The sequence below is a fragment of the Sander lucioperca genome, chromosome 4 (assembly GCF_008315115.2).
Source record: "Sander lucioperca isolate FBNREF2018 chromosome 4, SLUC_FBN_1.2, whole genome shotgun sequence".
NCBI lineage: Eukaryota > Metazoa > Chordata > Actinopteri > Perciformes > Percidae > Sander > Sander lucioperca.
In genome coordinates, this window is record NC_050176.1 from 762448 (window position 1) to 777986 (window position 15539).

The following is a 15539-nucleotide window of genomic DNA, read 5'->3' on the forward strand; positions in this document are numbered from 1 at the left end:
ACATGGTAAATGATGATGATTAGATAATAAAATAATGGATATCTACATACAAACCAGTCTTTGATTAAATATATTCACTTTACAACCTGTTTCTTTATTGACTTTTACAACTAATAGGGCTCCATCCTATTTGTCCATTCTATTCGCTCTATTCTATTTTGTTTAGATTTTTCGCTCTATTCTATTTTGTTTAATTAGACTTGTGCTGGCTGCACAAGTCTAATTAATAGTAATAGTATGTAAATAGTAAATAGTATGGGTATATTATGCATTTTCTGAATCATCAGAGTGCCTTGAGTATTGAAGTTGCTGAGTTTTGTGTCCCTGATGTTCCTTCATGCTCCAGGAATAAAAGAAAGCATACAGTTTAGGCGGAAATTGTGAGAAAATGTGTGTAATTTCTGGTTTATAGAAGTCATGTGACCTCTGTGTTTGTCAGACAGATTCAGTACTGGGCTTAAATGAAAGCCTAAAAGGTCCCCTTTCCAACAATACCAAGCACCATATTATAGAATATTGACAATATCCCTACCATGAGCCTGAACCAGATATACACCAGATTTCAAAAACAGAATTTATCTCAGGGGGTTAGTAACTTCATGAGCTGAACAAAAGTGATTTCGCTACCACCCCTGCACTGCTATCGTGATTTTTCTAGTACTAGGGGTGTATACCTTGCCAAAAAAAACAATGACAGCATTTGTCCCCCCGATGATACCGATCAACCCCCCTGGCTCATGGACTCTAATGTCAAATAACCATCCTACATTATTCATTTAATGTGAAGTTGGCCTATTTTATCAGAAGCATTTTCTTTAAGTTGGAGTAGGGTAATAACTCATTAAAACAAATGTTTAATTTACTAATAAATGCACAGTAAATTGTGTCTGTGCCGTGTATAGCATTGTGAATTAGTTATTATTTTTTGTATATCAAAAGTTCCAGTTGAGTAAAATACTTTTACTAGCTGTAGTCATGTTGTAATTGTTCTTTATAATAATTGTTCTTTATAATATATATAGACATAAATATTATCTATGGTGCCTTTTTTCCAGATTAGAGCAATGGCCCCTCCGAATGTCTGTGCACGTCCCTGCTGTTGATGACACTTTTTGTTGTTTCTGATGCTTTTCTTTTTGCTGTCTTCAAACTGGAGAATGTGTTTAACGGGGCTCTGACGTCAAGACGAGTTGCAGGAGTGAGCGTGATGACGTCATCCGGAAGAAAGCTTGTGTTTACTGAGCTATGGTTTTGGTTTTTCAAGTTTGAGAGACACAACTTTCTTTTTAATATGAGATTAGTTCCAATGTTGAAATGTAATATCTTTTGTCTGGAGTCTTCTGGGTTTTAATAGTTAACTAAAACTCTACTAAAATAACATGTAGTTGGTGATATCTTATATGAACTTTGTATCCACCTTTAGCAACACTGTGGGAAAGCTTGTTCTGCTGATAATGTGTAATGCTTCCACTATCAGACCGGAGGCCAAATTGTCCTTAACAGACCCCGGCTCAGGCCTCTCAGAGTGCAACAATGGGCTGTTCCAACTCCTCCATTACATCAGAGGGCCTCCCCCCTCTGCCATACCAAGCCTAAGGCCCTACAATAAAATTCGCTAAGTGCAAGTAGAATCCCAGCTGGCAGCTAAACCTCCATTAGTGGAAGCAGCTCTCATAACCCCATGACTCTAAAGGCAAAACAACGAAGAGTTAACTTGAATAGAGTTCTTAAGCTGTTTAAAAGCAGTATTGCAGGTAGAGTGTTCGCCCCATGTACCAAGGCTCAGTCTTTACAGCAGCTACCCAGGTTTTGATTCCTACCTGCAGCCCTTTGCTGCATGTCTTCCCTCTTTCTCTCCCATTTCCTGTCTGACTGTCCTATCAATTCAAAAAGGCCAAAATGCCCAAAAATAATCAGAAAAAAATGTTTGCATCGTTTGAGTCTACTGGTGTACAGATGGTTGTTCTGCACACAGCAATGCAACAGAACAGCAATGCCATGACATCCAGTTAGAGATGTAACGTAGCAAGACAAGTGAATGGTAAATGTCCATTACATTCAAGCCTTTAATACTATCATGTGGATTGAAACCACATCACTCTTAGAACATTATTTTTTTTACCTGAAATTACTCAATTGACTTATTTTGTAAATCAAAGCTGGCACAAGAGGGACTAAAGGCTTGTTTTCAATAAAATGCAACCAAGCCTTGTTAATGCTAACCACATTGTTGGCCTGGAAAGGTGTAGACAGATGGGTCCAGGTCACCTACCAGGGATCTCCTACTGTAATATGGTGCATCTTCCAAGAACCAAACTGACTTCAGGTTTGTGTCATACTCCCTGACTGGCTTCCCCTGTGCTGCCTTTCAGGCTGGCTTTCTTTAAAGGAGTGACTCCTTCATTTAGAGAAGCCTTCAGAATAATCATGACAACATTTTCAATAATTTGCTGGTAAAACTTTGCGTATACTTTTATTCCATTATGACACAGCAAGCAGTAGTACATTACTGGTGCATTACTCACTATACAGTATATACGGTATCGGTTGGGGTTTCACATAGATAGGCTTGCAGAGAACTGACACAACTAAAAATATCTTTACTTATCAGTAGGTTCACATCTTTACTCTCAGTTTCACTTCCTATGTACGTGCTGCACTTGCCTTCCACTGTGACCATGTTGTGTCTTCATCTTTCCAGACCTCTGTGATTAAAGGGACCTACTTAGCACTGGAACACATGAGTAAAGAGTACGGCAAGGAAGGAGGCACCATTATCAATGTATCCTCTATGGCAGGTAACACACACACACACACACACACACACACACACACACACACACACACACACACACACACACACACACACACACACACACAGAGTTTAGTTTATAATGAAGGTGTGGTCAATGCCTTTTAAACTCACATTCACACTAAACAACTGCATGGAGACACCTATAAATAAGGCAAACAAACCAACTAAGAGATGACATTTATCAAAAAATAAAACTTCAATCACATAACCTATTTTGATTGTTTTTCTGCACCAAAAGCATGGCAGTGTTGCAGGAGGACAGGTTTCAACAAATCCTACCCAGTTACAGTGTGACAACAGTAAAGGCACAGCATTTACACTGATATATGATAGTGGATATAAATCAAACAGGATTGATAGGCAACACAACCACCAATTTAGGGCAAATTTTGTTAAACGCGTGTCCATCTCCATGGACAAGGTGTTTTGGGAGTTGAAACCAGAGCAAGAGATATTAGTGTACATGGCTCTGTGAAGGTGACAAATGAATGATTTAGTAGCTGTAGGCTACACAGAATATGTGCACTGTAGCTGCAGCATTTATTAAATACACATACAAAAACATTTTTTTTTCAAATGCAAGTAAGTGATATGATTTAAAAAACATGAATTATCATTATATTATATTTTTTTTTACATTTTTTATTTTTGAAAATTTATTGAAATCTGTTTTCTGTTTTGATTGGCTAAAACAGTGGAGAACTGAGCAATGGAAGCTCCAGCAAACAGATATTTGCGACAATTTTGCACAAGTTTTTTCGTGCGAGTGAATAATTAGTAAAAAATGACAAAGGAATTGACTCAAATGAGAACTCCACCTTTGTCACTGCACTCTTATAACATTGTTGGACTCGTAATGGACAGTATCACAATCGATGCAGCAGGACCAGACATCTTTTTATATTCCACATATTCCTGCTTGTCACCTGCATTAACCACAATGCAACTTGACCACCAATAGCTTGTCTGGAGATTGGGGTGTGTTTTGCAATTAGCGGCTATTGTAGCCTTCAGCCGCTAGCCTCAGGCAGAGATGAGCAGTGAGCTTCAGAGGTCTGCTAGCTCACTTGTTTCTGACTTCACTACTGCAGATGATCATCTTCAGACCCAACCGACACACTCTACACAGCTCCATCTGGAGACACTCAAGGCTTTATACTACTTTTTCACATTTGCAGAGGAACTCATGAAACATACTTTGATGTATATAATCAGTTCCCTTTAAATATACTCGAGAAGATATTATTGATAAATATAAAATTTCAAAAGGATATTTCATGATACAATACAAATTTTGTACAGACTTTTTGACAGCACATGTAGATAAATTGATTTGGCACCAGACCATATGGCATCATCACGTCAGTTTAGCTTGCAGTGTTAGTTTGGGCTTCAGAAAGAGAACTTTGGCTTACTTAAAAGGCCAAATTTTACTGGAATGAAAGCAAAGAGCTGTTATGTAAAAGCCATTCACACGCACACATATACACACACACACACACACACACACACACACACACACACACACACACACACAGTCACTCTTCCCCTCCTCTCTCTCTCTCTCTAAATGTTTTTGAAAGAGCTTTACTGGCATGACAAGACAATGCTTATATTGCCAAAGCAGACATATAAATAAAAGGAAATGAACAATAACTGGTACAACTGGTACAACATACAACATCTCTTTGACCTGAACTTGTGACAGGACGCGACATAATTAGCAGTTTGTCCCTGTCTGAAAGTGTCTCAAATTCTTTACACTGACTTTTAAATTTGGGGAAGAAGTATTTATCACAACCACGACAGGTTTGCAGACATCCGCTATAAGTGAAACTACTGGATTGTTCTGCATCACTGTCTGTACAAGGTCATTTCTGCTCTTTTAAGGTTTTATATTATCCTGATGGGCACACATCAGGTCTGTAAAATGATTTAAACAAACAAACAAACAAATACCCTGCAGTAATTCGCTCTGATGAGGCGCAAAACTACCTTATAAATCCTATCATGAAGCAAAGACCACAGCGCTTTTGTTGTGACTGGAAGCAGTTAGTTATTATTCAGTGGTAATACTGGACATGTCATTTCTATCCTCATTAAAACATGACATGTTGTTCTTAATTTAAGCAATCAAAAAGCTGTTCTGATTTCTTCAGTCTTGTGTGGTTAGACTGCAGACATACAACGCCTCAGTATACTGCTGGGACTCTGTGTGGAGACTGTCCTCTGTCCTCCCTCCTGTCCTATTTCTTACAACTCATATTTACATTTATAGTGGCAGCACCCTCTAGTGGCGTGGCCGTTTTTATTTCAGCTACCATGTTAACAGGTTAGAGCTTTGCACACTGCCTGTGGAAACACACGTCTCAGTCGCACGTCTCAGTGTGTGAAACGCAATAATGCTAGAAATAGGACCGATGCCTATTTTCACGCGACATGCAAGCGTGTTGGAAACTTTTCCAGGCAAAATAGAATAGTTAAAGATATTTATATGTCATTTTGACACAAATACATTTAATAAATGACATTTTGATGTTTGAAAGTCTCATTTATGTCAAAAAGTTTTGACATAAATGCAGATATAAATGTAATTAAAAATAATAATAATAAATAATTATCGATTTTCAAATATTGCACCTGTCAATACAGAACGAAATATTCTGTAGCCAATTTTGCCGTCAATACTGCCGACGTTGTCTTTGCTGTTATCAAATCAGTATATATTTATGTTTAACATGAAGTATACTACTGCTTGAGTGCAGGGGAAATGGGAAATATACATGTGTACAGACAAGGCTAGCAGCAGCGCCGCGTCAGACACGTTTCTGGTGTGAAAAGACATAGAAAACGCCACGCAGCCACGTGAGGAACATCATTGTGCCTAAACCTAACCAAACTGAGACTGTGGGGGCGCTGATTTATGAAACGCTCTTGTGGGTCGTGTTAGAGAGGAGGTAGCTCCCCTGTTCTTTCTGACCACGGTGGGAAATCTGTAGCAGGAAAAGTTAACCCTCTCCTTGATTTCATGCTGTTTGTGGAGAAGGATAACCAGGAAATGAGTCGGGGGAAATGCAACGCTACCAAGCCTCAGCCGAGCGGACCAATCCCAGTTGTTGTGGTCTGCGTTGGCACAACGTGCAGTTACATTTTTTAAGAGGTGATGTCAGGCTATGGCGTAGGGTCCGTGTCTACGCTTAGCTGCGTACGTACCCACGGCGCGGATTTAGCGCAGGAGCATAAATTGGGCTTAACAGAGGAGACAGATAGAGGCTATTGCAGTGGTCGTCACCAGGCTTTGTGGTAGACAGAAATATTTCGTCTATGGCAGTTGCCTCCATCCATATCACTGACATGCATCAGACCGGCACATATGGGTACATTGTTTTCCTCTAGAATTTTAGCTTGTGTTGAACGTCAAAAAGTACGGGCTTATCTGATATTGTTAGCTACCGACCGTTACCTTGAAACCATCCAGCAAATAGACGGTACCATAGGGTGATTTAACGTCACAGCTCATTTTACACAGTTTAACAACAAAACAAAATGCTGAGTGAACATTACTAGCTACGTTTTTCATGTTAGTTTTGAGCGGTATACACCCCCACTAACCTGGAAAACTGTTTTAAAACAGTAACGTTAATACAGCGTGTCGGAGGAATACAGCGTCTCCTGCAGCGGGGAGTCAAAAGCAGAGGGACCGCAGCGTTCGCTAACGTTAGCTTCTTGTCTCATCTGGGTTCTGATAAACAGTAAATTCATCAAATTCAGTGTCCACAATGCTATTTTCCAATAAACTGTTGCTGTCATTTTTCACGGGACCTGCGTGAGTACGGCTTTTGTCACTGTTTGTCACTTTGCCTAAGATTGAGTGACAAGTAGTACTCGTCCTGTTGTTTATTTGGTTGCCATGACTTCGCGAGTGATGACGTCCTGTCACTGTTCCAGTTGCTCACCCTCAAAGGGGAGAGAGAGCGGATGACAGTTTGCTTGAGTTCAGTAGAGCACACGGCTCTGCAGAGTTTATAGACAATAGACTTTATGACTTTTCATAAACAGCTGAAGGAGCGGCGGTGCGCGGTGTACATAGCAGAAACCCTGTTGTGCGTCTGCCCTATTTCTGATACCGTGGCGGCAGAAATTTTACAGTGGTGGGCCGCCGCGGTAATATCAACATAGAGGAAACACTGGGGTACTTCTTCAAGCCCTGACGTAAAAAGCCTTTGTTTGGATCAGATTTGTATAGAATTATTTCTTGTTTAACAAATGCTTGTTTTATAGCCGTATCTAATATTTATTTTTTGACCTTGCCTTAACCTGAGCGTTTGCGATACCTTAATAAATGAAGGTAGGTCTTCTCCCATCCAAGTGGATCAATGAGCCAACACAGTAACTGCATTTTGCTCATCTGGACATACATATCTGATTTAATCAAGTGTTTTGTCAATAATCAACAGTTATTAATAGCCAACTGTTTGATCTAAAGGCTGAGATTTAGCTATCCATCAGTTGTAAATGTCATCAGCAGCATTTAGTGATTTACCACACTGATAGTGAATATTATATTTAAGTATCATATGAGCCTGTCAGTCTCGATTAACCCACTACACAACAGCTTTTCGGCATTTGTCATGTTTCTCTCCCAAAGTGACAGCACGATTCTTTCTTCCAAAAGGGAGCCTCATTCATGACGTGATGCCAGTCTGATCTATAGCCTGGAGCCAAAGCCCATCTAGCAGGATCTATTTTAGGATATGGCATCGGAGATCAGGGTTTTTGGATGCATTGTTGGTGCAACACAGCAACTCTCCGACATAGCGTTATTCATTTAAACGGGTTGTTTAAGGTAAAGATTTGGAGATATGTTCAACTTCCTCTGTTTACCAGCTGCTGTCTTGGGGAATGTGGGATTGTCCTCCCGCAGTAAAGGGCGTGTCTTACCCCTGGATTCCACCAGGTGCATCTTCTCCATACATTTTGTCATTCTGTTGACCTTGGTTTAAAAATTTAGATCCAGAACTACACCAAGATTCCTGTCATGGTTTGAAGTTTTAAACATTAAGGCCTCAAGATGAGCACTGACATTCAATCGTTCATTTTTTTACAACAAATATAATCTTTTTAGTTTAATCCTTATTTAACTGTAGGAAACTCTGGGGCATACAATCACTGATTTGTTCAAAGCACTTATTCAGTGACTGTATTGATTCATTATCATCTGGTCTTATGTTATGACTAAATCTGTGTGTCGTCTGCACAAATATGGTAGAATTTTATTGTTTTACAAGATATGAGCTAGTGGGAGCATGTAGATGTTTAAAAGAGATGTTCAAGAATGGACCCTTGGGGAACTCCACATGTCATTGCTGTGTGTTCAGATTTGCAAGCACCAGTGAGTCCCACTCAGTTTTCCAGTCTGTCCAGCAGTATTCTTTATTATGGTCAACTGTGTCAAACGCAGCACAGACACACACACACACACACACACACACACACACACACACACACACACACACACACACACACAGACACACACACACACACACACACAGACATCTTGTTATCAAGTGATAAGAAGATAAGTGAGAAATGATTGCTATGTGTCTGCTGCTGGAGGCTGAACTGTTTCCAGATCTACAAGATGATACCTACAAGTATCAAGAACATCCTCTGGAATCTGATGAAAACCTACAGAAAACACATAAGGAAGCTCCAAATATACAACAGCAAAAGTACTGCAAACCTAGTGAAATATGTTGATAAATCCAGCTGAGAAAAAAAAACATTCACAGCTCACCCTACGTGCATCGTAACAACAGCCATGCAGTGCATTCTGGTAGCGTCGCGTTGCAAAAGTGTCAGCTTAATGAAATAATTGTAATGTTACGATGCATGTAGGGTGAGCTGTGAACGTTTTTTTTTTCTCAGCTGGATTTATCAACATATTCTTCCATGTGTTTTCTGTAGGTTTTCATCAGATTCCAGAGGATGTTCTTGGTACTTGTAGATATCATCTTGTAGATCTGGAAACAGTTCAGCCTCCAGCAGCAGACACATAGCAATCATTTCTCACTTATCTGTTTATCACTTGATAACAAGATGTCTGTGTGTGTGTGTGTGTGTGTGTGTGTGTGTGTGCGTGTCTGCGTACTCCCATTCCCAACAGCAGACTTGTTCCAACATGTTCAAGCATATTGTTTTGTGGGTAAATAATGTGTCCGTGCGTACATTGATGTGTGTCTGTGTTGATGTGTGTGTGTGTGTGTGTGTGTGTGTGTGTGTGTGTGTGTGTGTGTGTGTGTGTGCGCGTGTGTGTGTGTGTGTGTGTGTGTGTGTGTGTGTGTGTGTGTGTGTATTAAATTATGCCAATCATAAGACTCTTTGGGTTTGTGGATTCAGACCATGTGAGACTGATTAATTTTTTTATTAGCTGTAAATGAGTTCACAACATATACGTGTCTTGACAGCACGCAGCAACTGTAGATGCAATTTGTGGTTGCATATTTAATAAATAGGAAGCTGCTTGTGGTCATTCATAGCATGTGTTGCTTCTTGGGGTTCTGTAATTTGCCAAATGTTTCAACAGCATGTGTTTGCATGAAGCTTTGAAACAGGTGCAGTACAGTAAAAGCAACTTCTGCACTCAGATCTCACAACCTTTTCTAACAAATGTGTAATTATGACATTTTAATATTATATATTTTAAATGTTAATGAAAGTTCATTATGCCAGTTGAAACATGTACTTTCTCTGAAAGCCTCACTGTTAGAAAAGTCTGTAGAAATATGGGATAATATACTGTACTGTGTTAATATGAAGGAATTTTCTGTAATGATTTTTCACCATTTTTTTTTCACCGTATTTTGATTTTTGGATTAAAAGAAATGTCTGTTAAAAGGTACAGGTAATTTTCTGCCAGGACATAATCCATTTTTCTACAGATTTTTTTCTCACAGTGCTCTTTTTCATTATATTTCATTTTAGTCACAAGTATTTCTCGACCCCAAATCAGACGTCTCTCCCTCTGGCCCATTAACACAGCTTCAACAAATGTTTATGTAGCTGCTTGAGAGGTTGATCAGGTGCTTTTGATTTTAGTAAAAATACATACGCTAGTGAACGGAGAGAGACAAATAATTATTGATCCCATTTGAATTGATCCATGAATTACACATATGATGTTTGCCAGTTTAAACTGACGAACATATATGTGTAATCCATGGCTCAATTTAAACAGGATCAAAAATGATTTGTCTCACTCTCTCCTCATTCACTACCATACATATTGTTAGTGAAATAAGGTCCCAAGGGGTCCACTGGATGAAAAGGGACTTCGCCTCTATATCAGGTGGCTCAGCAGGTGGCCAAATTGGCCTCCAACGTGAGTTTGCAGGATTTTGGAACCTTCCGGGTGCAGTTCTTTCAAATATAAATGCATGTAGTAGGTTTTTCTTAGTTTTATTGAGATTTGCGGGAAGATGGTAATTTAAAAGCATAGAACTACTTTGAAAATGAAATAAAAATAAGAACATCCTAGCAACACATTTGTTTAAAAGCACTACCCATCACTTACAGTGAAAGGAATTCAAACATTATTTTAGAGGCTGTTTGTTTTCATTGTGGGGAAATGAAACTGTAGATGGAGATGTTCTGGTACAACTGTGAGAAATAGGGGCTGACTACATCTGGACCAAGGGACCCTCCAGTGGTTAGAGTTCAGTTCAGTTACACTAATTGTTCTATGCTAGGCGTTGCTGCTGGTAACATGTGTGTTTCCTCTTGTTTCTCTTTTCAGCCTTCCTGCATTCTCCTCATCAACCTGTCTACACCGCTACTAAACATGGAGTCATTGGCTTCACTAGAGCTATGGCGGTAAGACACACACACACACACACACACACACACACACACACACACACACACACACAGTAAATAAGACAGTATAAGGTCATCTTGTAGAACGGGATATCCTCCAGTCAACTCACAGCTCAGCACCTCCTCCCACATGTTGTTGCAGGACGCGTCCTCTCTGGGCCAGTACGGCGTTCGGATCAACGTCCTATGTCCCGCCTTCGTCGACACTCCTTTGCTGCACTCAGTGGAACATGAGGACAACATGGGCAAGTTTGTCAAGTTCAAGGATGATTTCAAACTCAGCATGAGCAAGTTTGGAGTTTTACAGTAAGTTTAATCACACGTATCACTGATGGTTTACCCAGTCAAAATTCTCCTTCTTTGTCACTCCGATCCTGTTAACTGAAATCAGTTTAACACACTGTACATTTATAGTGAGATATGCAGATGAAAACTAGCTTCCTGCTGATTTTCTGAGCAATAATGTACAAATTTGTTAGTATTTTCTACTAAGGCAGCAAAGGTTGAACTTGTCTTGGAGTGTTAAATAATTTGCAGTCTTTGTATTGATTAAACATGAGCCACAGTGTTGATGGTGGGGGGGGGTAGGACAGATCCTCTCCAGCTGCCGGGAGACTGTGCGATACAGAAACAGACGATCGAGAATAAAACATATACTAATTGATTGTTTGGTTCCCTTGTGAGCAAATTACAACATACATTAGCAAAAAATATAGCTTAGTGGGGCTTAATGACTATTTCTTAAAATGAGAAATTTTTGCAGTCAAGAAGTTTCACCATATTAAAAGGGAAAATGTGCCACCTTTAATGTGGATGTCCAATCAGTGCTGATGATAAATGTAGTCCATTGAATAAATACATTACCCAGTGTGTGCTATATGGATTGAGGAACAAAATGATCCTGGTGGAGATGTGGCAGCTGTGAGCGCCAAGTTCACTAAGCTTTCTAACCTGTTTTGGTAGATTTCTGTGTGTGTGTGTGTGTGTGTGTGTGTGTGTGTGTGTGTGTGTGTGTGCATGCATACTTTACATTCCCATTACTCACACAGACTTGTTCCAACATGGTCAAGCATATTGTTTCGTGGGGAAAGAATGTGTCTGTGTGTTCATTGATGTGTGTCTGTGTGTTGATGTGTATGTGACATAGGCGTCGCCAGACCCTTTTTAATGGGGCACATGCCCCAGTATTTATGTGCTGTGCCCCAGCAAAATAAGTCATATTTTCATCCTCATCCTGATATGAACAAGCACTATAAACACCTGAAACACGATGAATAATAAAACCAAAACAACCAAAAAGACGTACGGGCCCCAGTACCGGCATGTTTATTGTCAGGCCGCACACACACGCACACGAGCACGCGCGCACGCGCACACACACACACACACACACACACACACACACACACACACACACACACACACACACACACACACAGTGGAGACAGTGAAGTGAAGGTAACTCTAAATAAGTGGACGTTACTGTAATTATGTGCAACAAAAACTTCATGGGTAAAAAAACAATACTTAATTAATACACCTGTACAGCAGGCATAAACATGTAGAAAGCAATATTTTAATCTGCTCTGTCCACACTGTCTGCACACAAGCACAGCGTACTAGCTCAGCTAAAAGCTTATTGTTACCAACAAGCTAAAGTGAAATCTGTCCTTAGTATGAGTGTAAACTTAAAATCGGCACTTGGCTGAGACCAACAAGCAGCTCCTCCGTAGCAGGTAACAGAGAAAGGACTAATACTGGGGACTGTCAGGGATATGATTTCCTTTATTGACATTTTAGATTTGTTTCCACTGAGATATTATAGAATAGAAGCTTTGTCATTATACTCAGATTTAATGACATTTTCTGTGGCTTCTTTTGATGTAGGTTAAAAAAAAAAAAAACTGATAGTAAGTATTACTGAGTTTGTATGTTGACTTTGCTGCTGTAAATTTTAATGTGGCTGCTTTATAAACAACATTTAGTTAAATTTAAAATATTCAACACAAATCATGTAGTGAATTTAAAAACTCAGCTAATATGCACACTTAAATATTTGTTTAATTATCACAACTCATATTTCAGCCAGCCACCCCCCACCCCCCTCCTCTCAGTGGTGAGGTAATCACTCGAGCTGCTGCACGCGAATGTCATCTGGTGACACCATTTTGTAAACATAGCCATACTGAGAAATACAGAGAGAGTTGTGTGGAGCTGACAGGCTAAATTAACTTTTTATCAACTCATTTGGCAATGGCTTGAATGTAGTAGGGGTTATTTATATAAAATAGTTGCACACAATAGCGTTAAAACAACCAAACTAAGTTTTGACTGTTTAGTAGCAAACTGCTCGGGAAAACTTTTTAGTTTAAGATCATATAGAGTTACTTTATTTAAGATTGTTGAAGTCATAGAATGACCGATTTCTTTAAATGTCCCTTGCTCTGAAACTGTAATTATTAATCATAATTATTTTGAAGAACAATACAAATTTGCAAGAAAGTTCAATGACTTGAGTAATCGTTTATTATTTGGATGTAGAGGTATCCTTTTGAGATGTTCGTATTCAGTAGCATGCTTGGACTTGTGGGGACTGTTAGGGTGCTTTCACACCTGCCTCGTTTAGTTCGGTTAAATAGCACTAGAGTTGGTTCTCCCTCCTGGTGGGATTTGTTTGGAAAGGTGTGAATGCAGCAATCCCACTCGGCTGTACCAGAAGCGGACCAAACAAGTGTACCGAGACCTGCTTGATGAAGGGGTCTCGGTACGCTTTCAATCCAACTCTGGATACTACTGTATATATACTCCACAAGTCTGAGCTGAGGTCTCCTGTAGTCAGGTGTTCTTAGTAATCTGCGATGCAGCAAACTGTAGTAGCTTCAATGTTTTCTAAAAAAATCCAATGTACGATAAAAACGTGTTAAGCTATTAATCTAAATACATGACATATTATATATATTTATATTTTATTAATCCTGATCATTTTGACCGCCAGATTCCAAACTTTGTAATCTCTCATGATAAATACCCAATTGCGAGACTATTGCATTTACTGTGTTAGAATATCTTTTAGAAAACGAAATAACACCAAAATGTACATTTAAACAAGTTTAATTATACATTTGAGTAGTAATACATTTATCAATATTCATTTATTTTATACATTCACACCAGTAGCCTATTTTTCACTAGAGAAATTCATGCAACATAACTCTGAACATCCAAATAACAATTAAAAGTCTTTAAACAAGATTCATACCATAACCAAACCTGGAACTGCCTCTGTTTTTACTGCTGCTCGGCCCGTGTGCTACTGCCTGTTTTCCTCCATAAACTCTGCTCTCAGTTTCTCTGCCTGATTCCAGCCAGGTCGAGAACGTTATAGTATACAACCACCAGCACGCAAATGCACGTCTGCCAGTAACCCCGACGCGCGCATAAGCGCGAGGGCCCGTCCAACGCTGCTTGCAGCTGTTATTGTTATTGCATTTTTATTTTACTCGATTTCTACTTTGCAGCCAAATGATACTTTATCTTTCAGGAAACCTGACAAGTTTCTATTTGGAGCCATTCGAAGTGGGACTGAAACAATGCACAGACATAATAGGACAGCTATGAAACAATCAGATAAAATATGTACCAAGGCGCTGCATCACTTCCCTACGGGGGTTCATTTCAGTTAGTAATGAGCATTGTTTTGTTAACATTCGATACTGGCCTGACCAAACTGCCTTTATCAATGGCTCTATCAACGCATTCAAACAGTTCAAATTGTGCAACTCAGAGCAGTAGAAGGGAAGCGTATAGTTCCAGAGGAAGTTAAGGCTAGATGACTTCCTAATCTGTGTGTTTGTGTGTGTGTGTGTGTGTGTGTGTGTGTGTGTGTGTGTGTGTGCGTGCGTGCTCATCTAATCACACATTTTCTCTCTGTTTATCTCCAGGCCATCACTGATAGCGGAGGGAATGATGAGGATGATTATTGACACCAGTCTGAATGGAGCGGTGATGAAGATCACAAGCTCCAAGGGAATCCACTTCCACACCTATGAACCCATGTCTGCTTGAGCCTTGATATACTGGACTCCGCGCTGCTGCTGAGGAGAATACAGTGCCTTAAACTGTCTGAATGCAACACACCAGAAACTGGTTCAGGACACCGGGCTGCTTCTAGACTCAATATCCGAACTGCTTCAGAGCATCATTTTGATTCTACAGGAAAAAACTGACCTGAACAATGCCTGATCATGTATATAGGCCTAAAGGTGTCCAACACATGAATGCTATCCAAATAATAGTAATATGCTGTCTGTCTGATTTTAATAATTAAGTAAATAATATGATAGATTGAAGTGTTTTCAGAGGTTTCCAAGATATAAACCAAAGTTATAGATCTGTCTTTTTCAGTTAGCTTTCTATGTGTTACAGGAAATAGTTGAGTCAGTGACATCCACCTCAGACATCACTGATTATGTAGCTAATGTAATTAAACTGTAATTGTAAATGTTATCAGCTGTAAAAGTTATTATTTAACAGATGGTATATACAATTTGTGTAAAAATAAAATAAAAATCAGTGGGATAGTTTAATATGAGAGATATGGGACTCGTTTATTGATATTCCATAATGAATGCAAGACTATGTCTACATTAAGCTGTTGTAAACGCCGTTTTTGTGTAAAACCATTTGCACCCACACAGTGTTTCATAGCTTGTTTTTTGCAGAGTACTCTCTCAACTACTATTCTTAATGAAAAGGGCAGAGATGCAGTGCAGATACAGTGGGGCCAGGACTGGCTATGCTGCTTTTTGGACAGCAGGGTCTCAGAAGGATGCTGAGATTTGTGACAGGC

The 15539-nt window shown here is 39.5% G+C and overlaps 1 protein-coding gene across 1 annotated transcript in view; it reads left to right on the top strand.

The window, feature by feature from the left end:
• The window catches only part of hpgd (15-hydroxyprostaglandin dehydrogenase), a 34609-nt gene extending 19596 nt beyond the window's left edge, over positions 1-15013 (top strand). Inside the window, exons 4-7 of the mRNA XM_031293601.2 lie at positions 2702-2798; positions 10611-10687; positions 10833-10996; positions 14632-15013. Coding sequence (XP_031149461.1) covers positions 2702-2798; positions 10611-10687; positions 10833-10996; positions 14632-14755 — 462 coding nt within the window. The 3' untranslated portion in view covers positions 14756-15013. The remainder of the gene's footprint in view (positions 1-2701; positions 2799-10610; positions 10688-10832; positions 10997-14631) is intronic.
• The last annotated feature ends 526 nt before the right edge of the window (positions 15014-15539 follow it).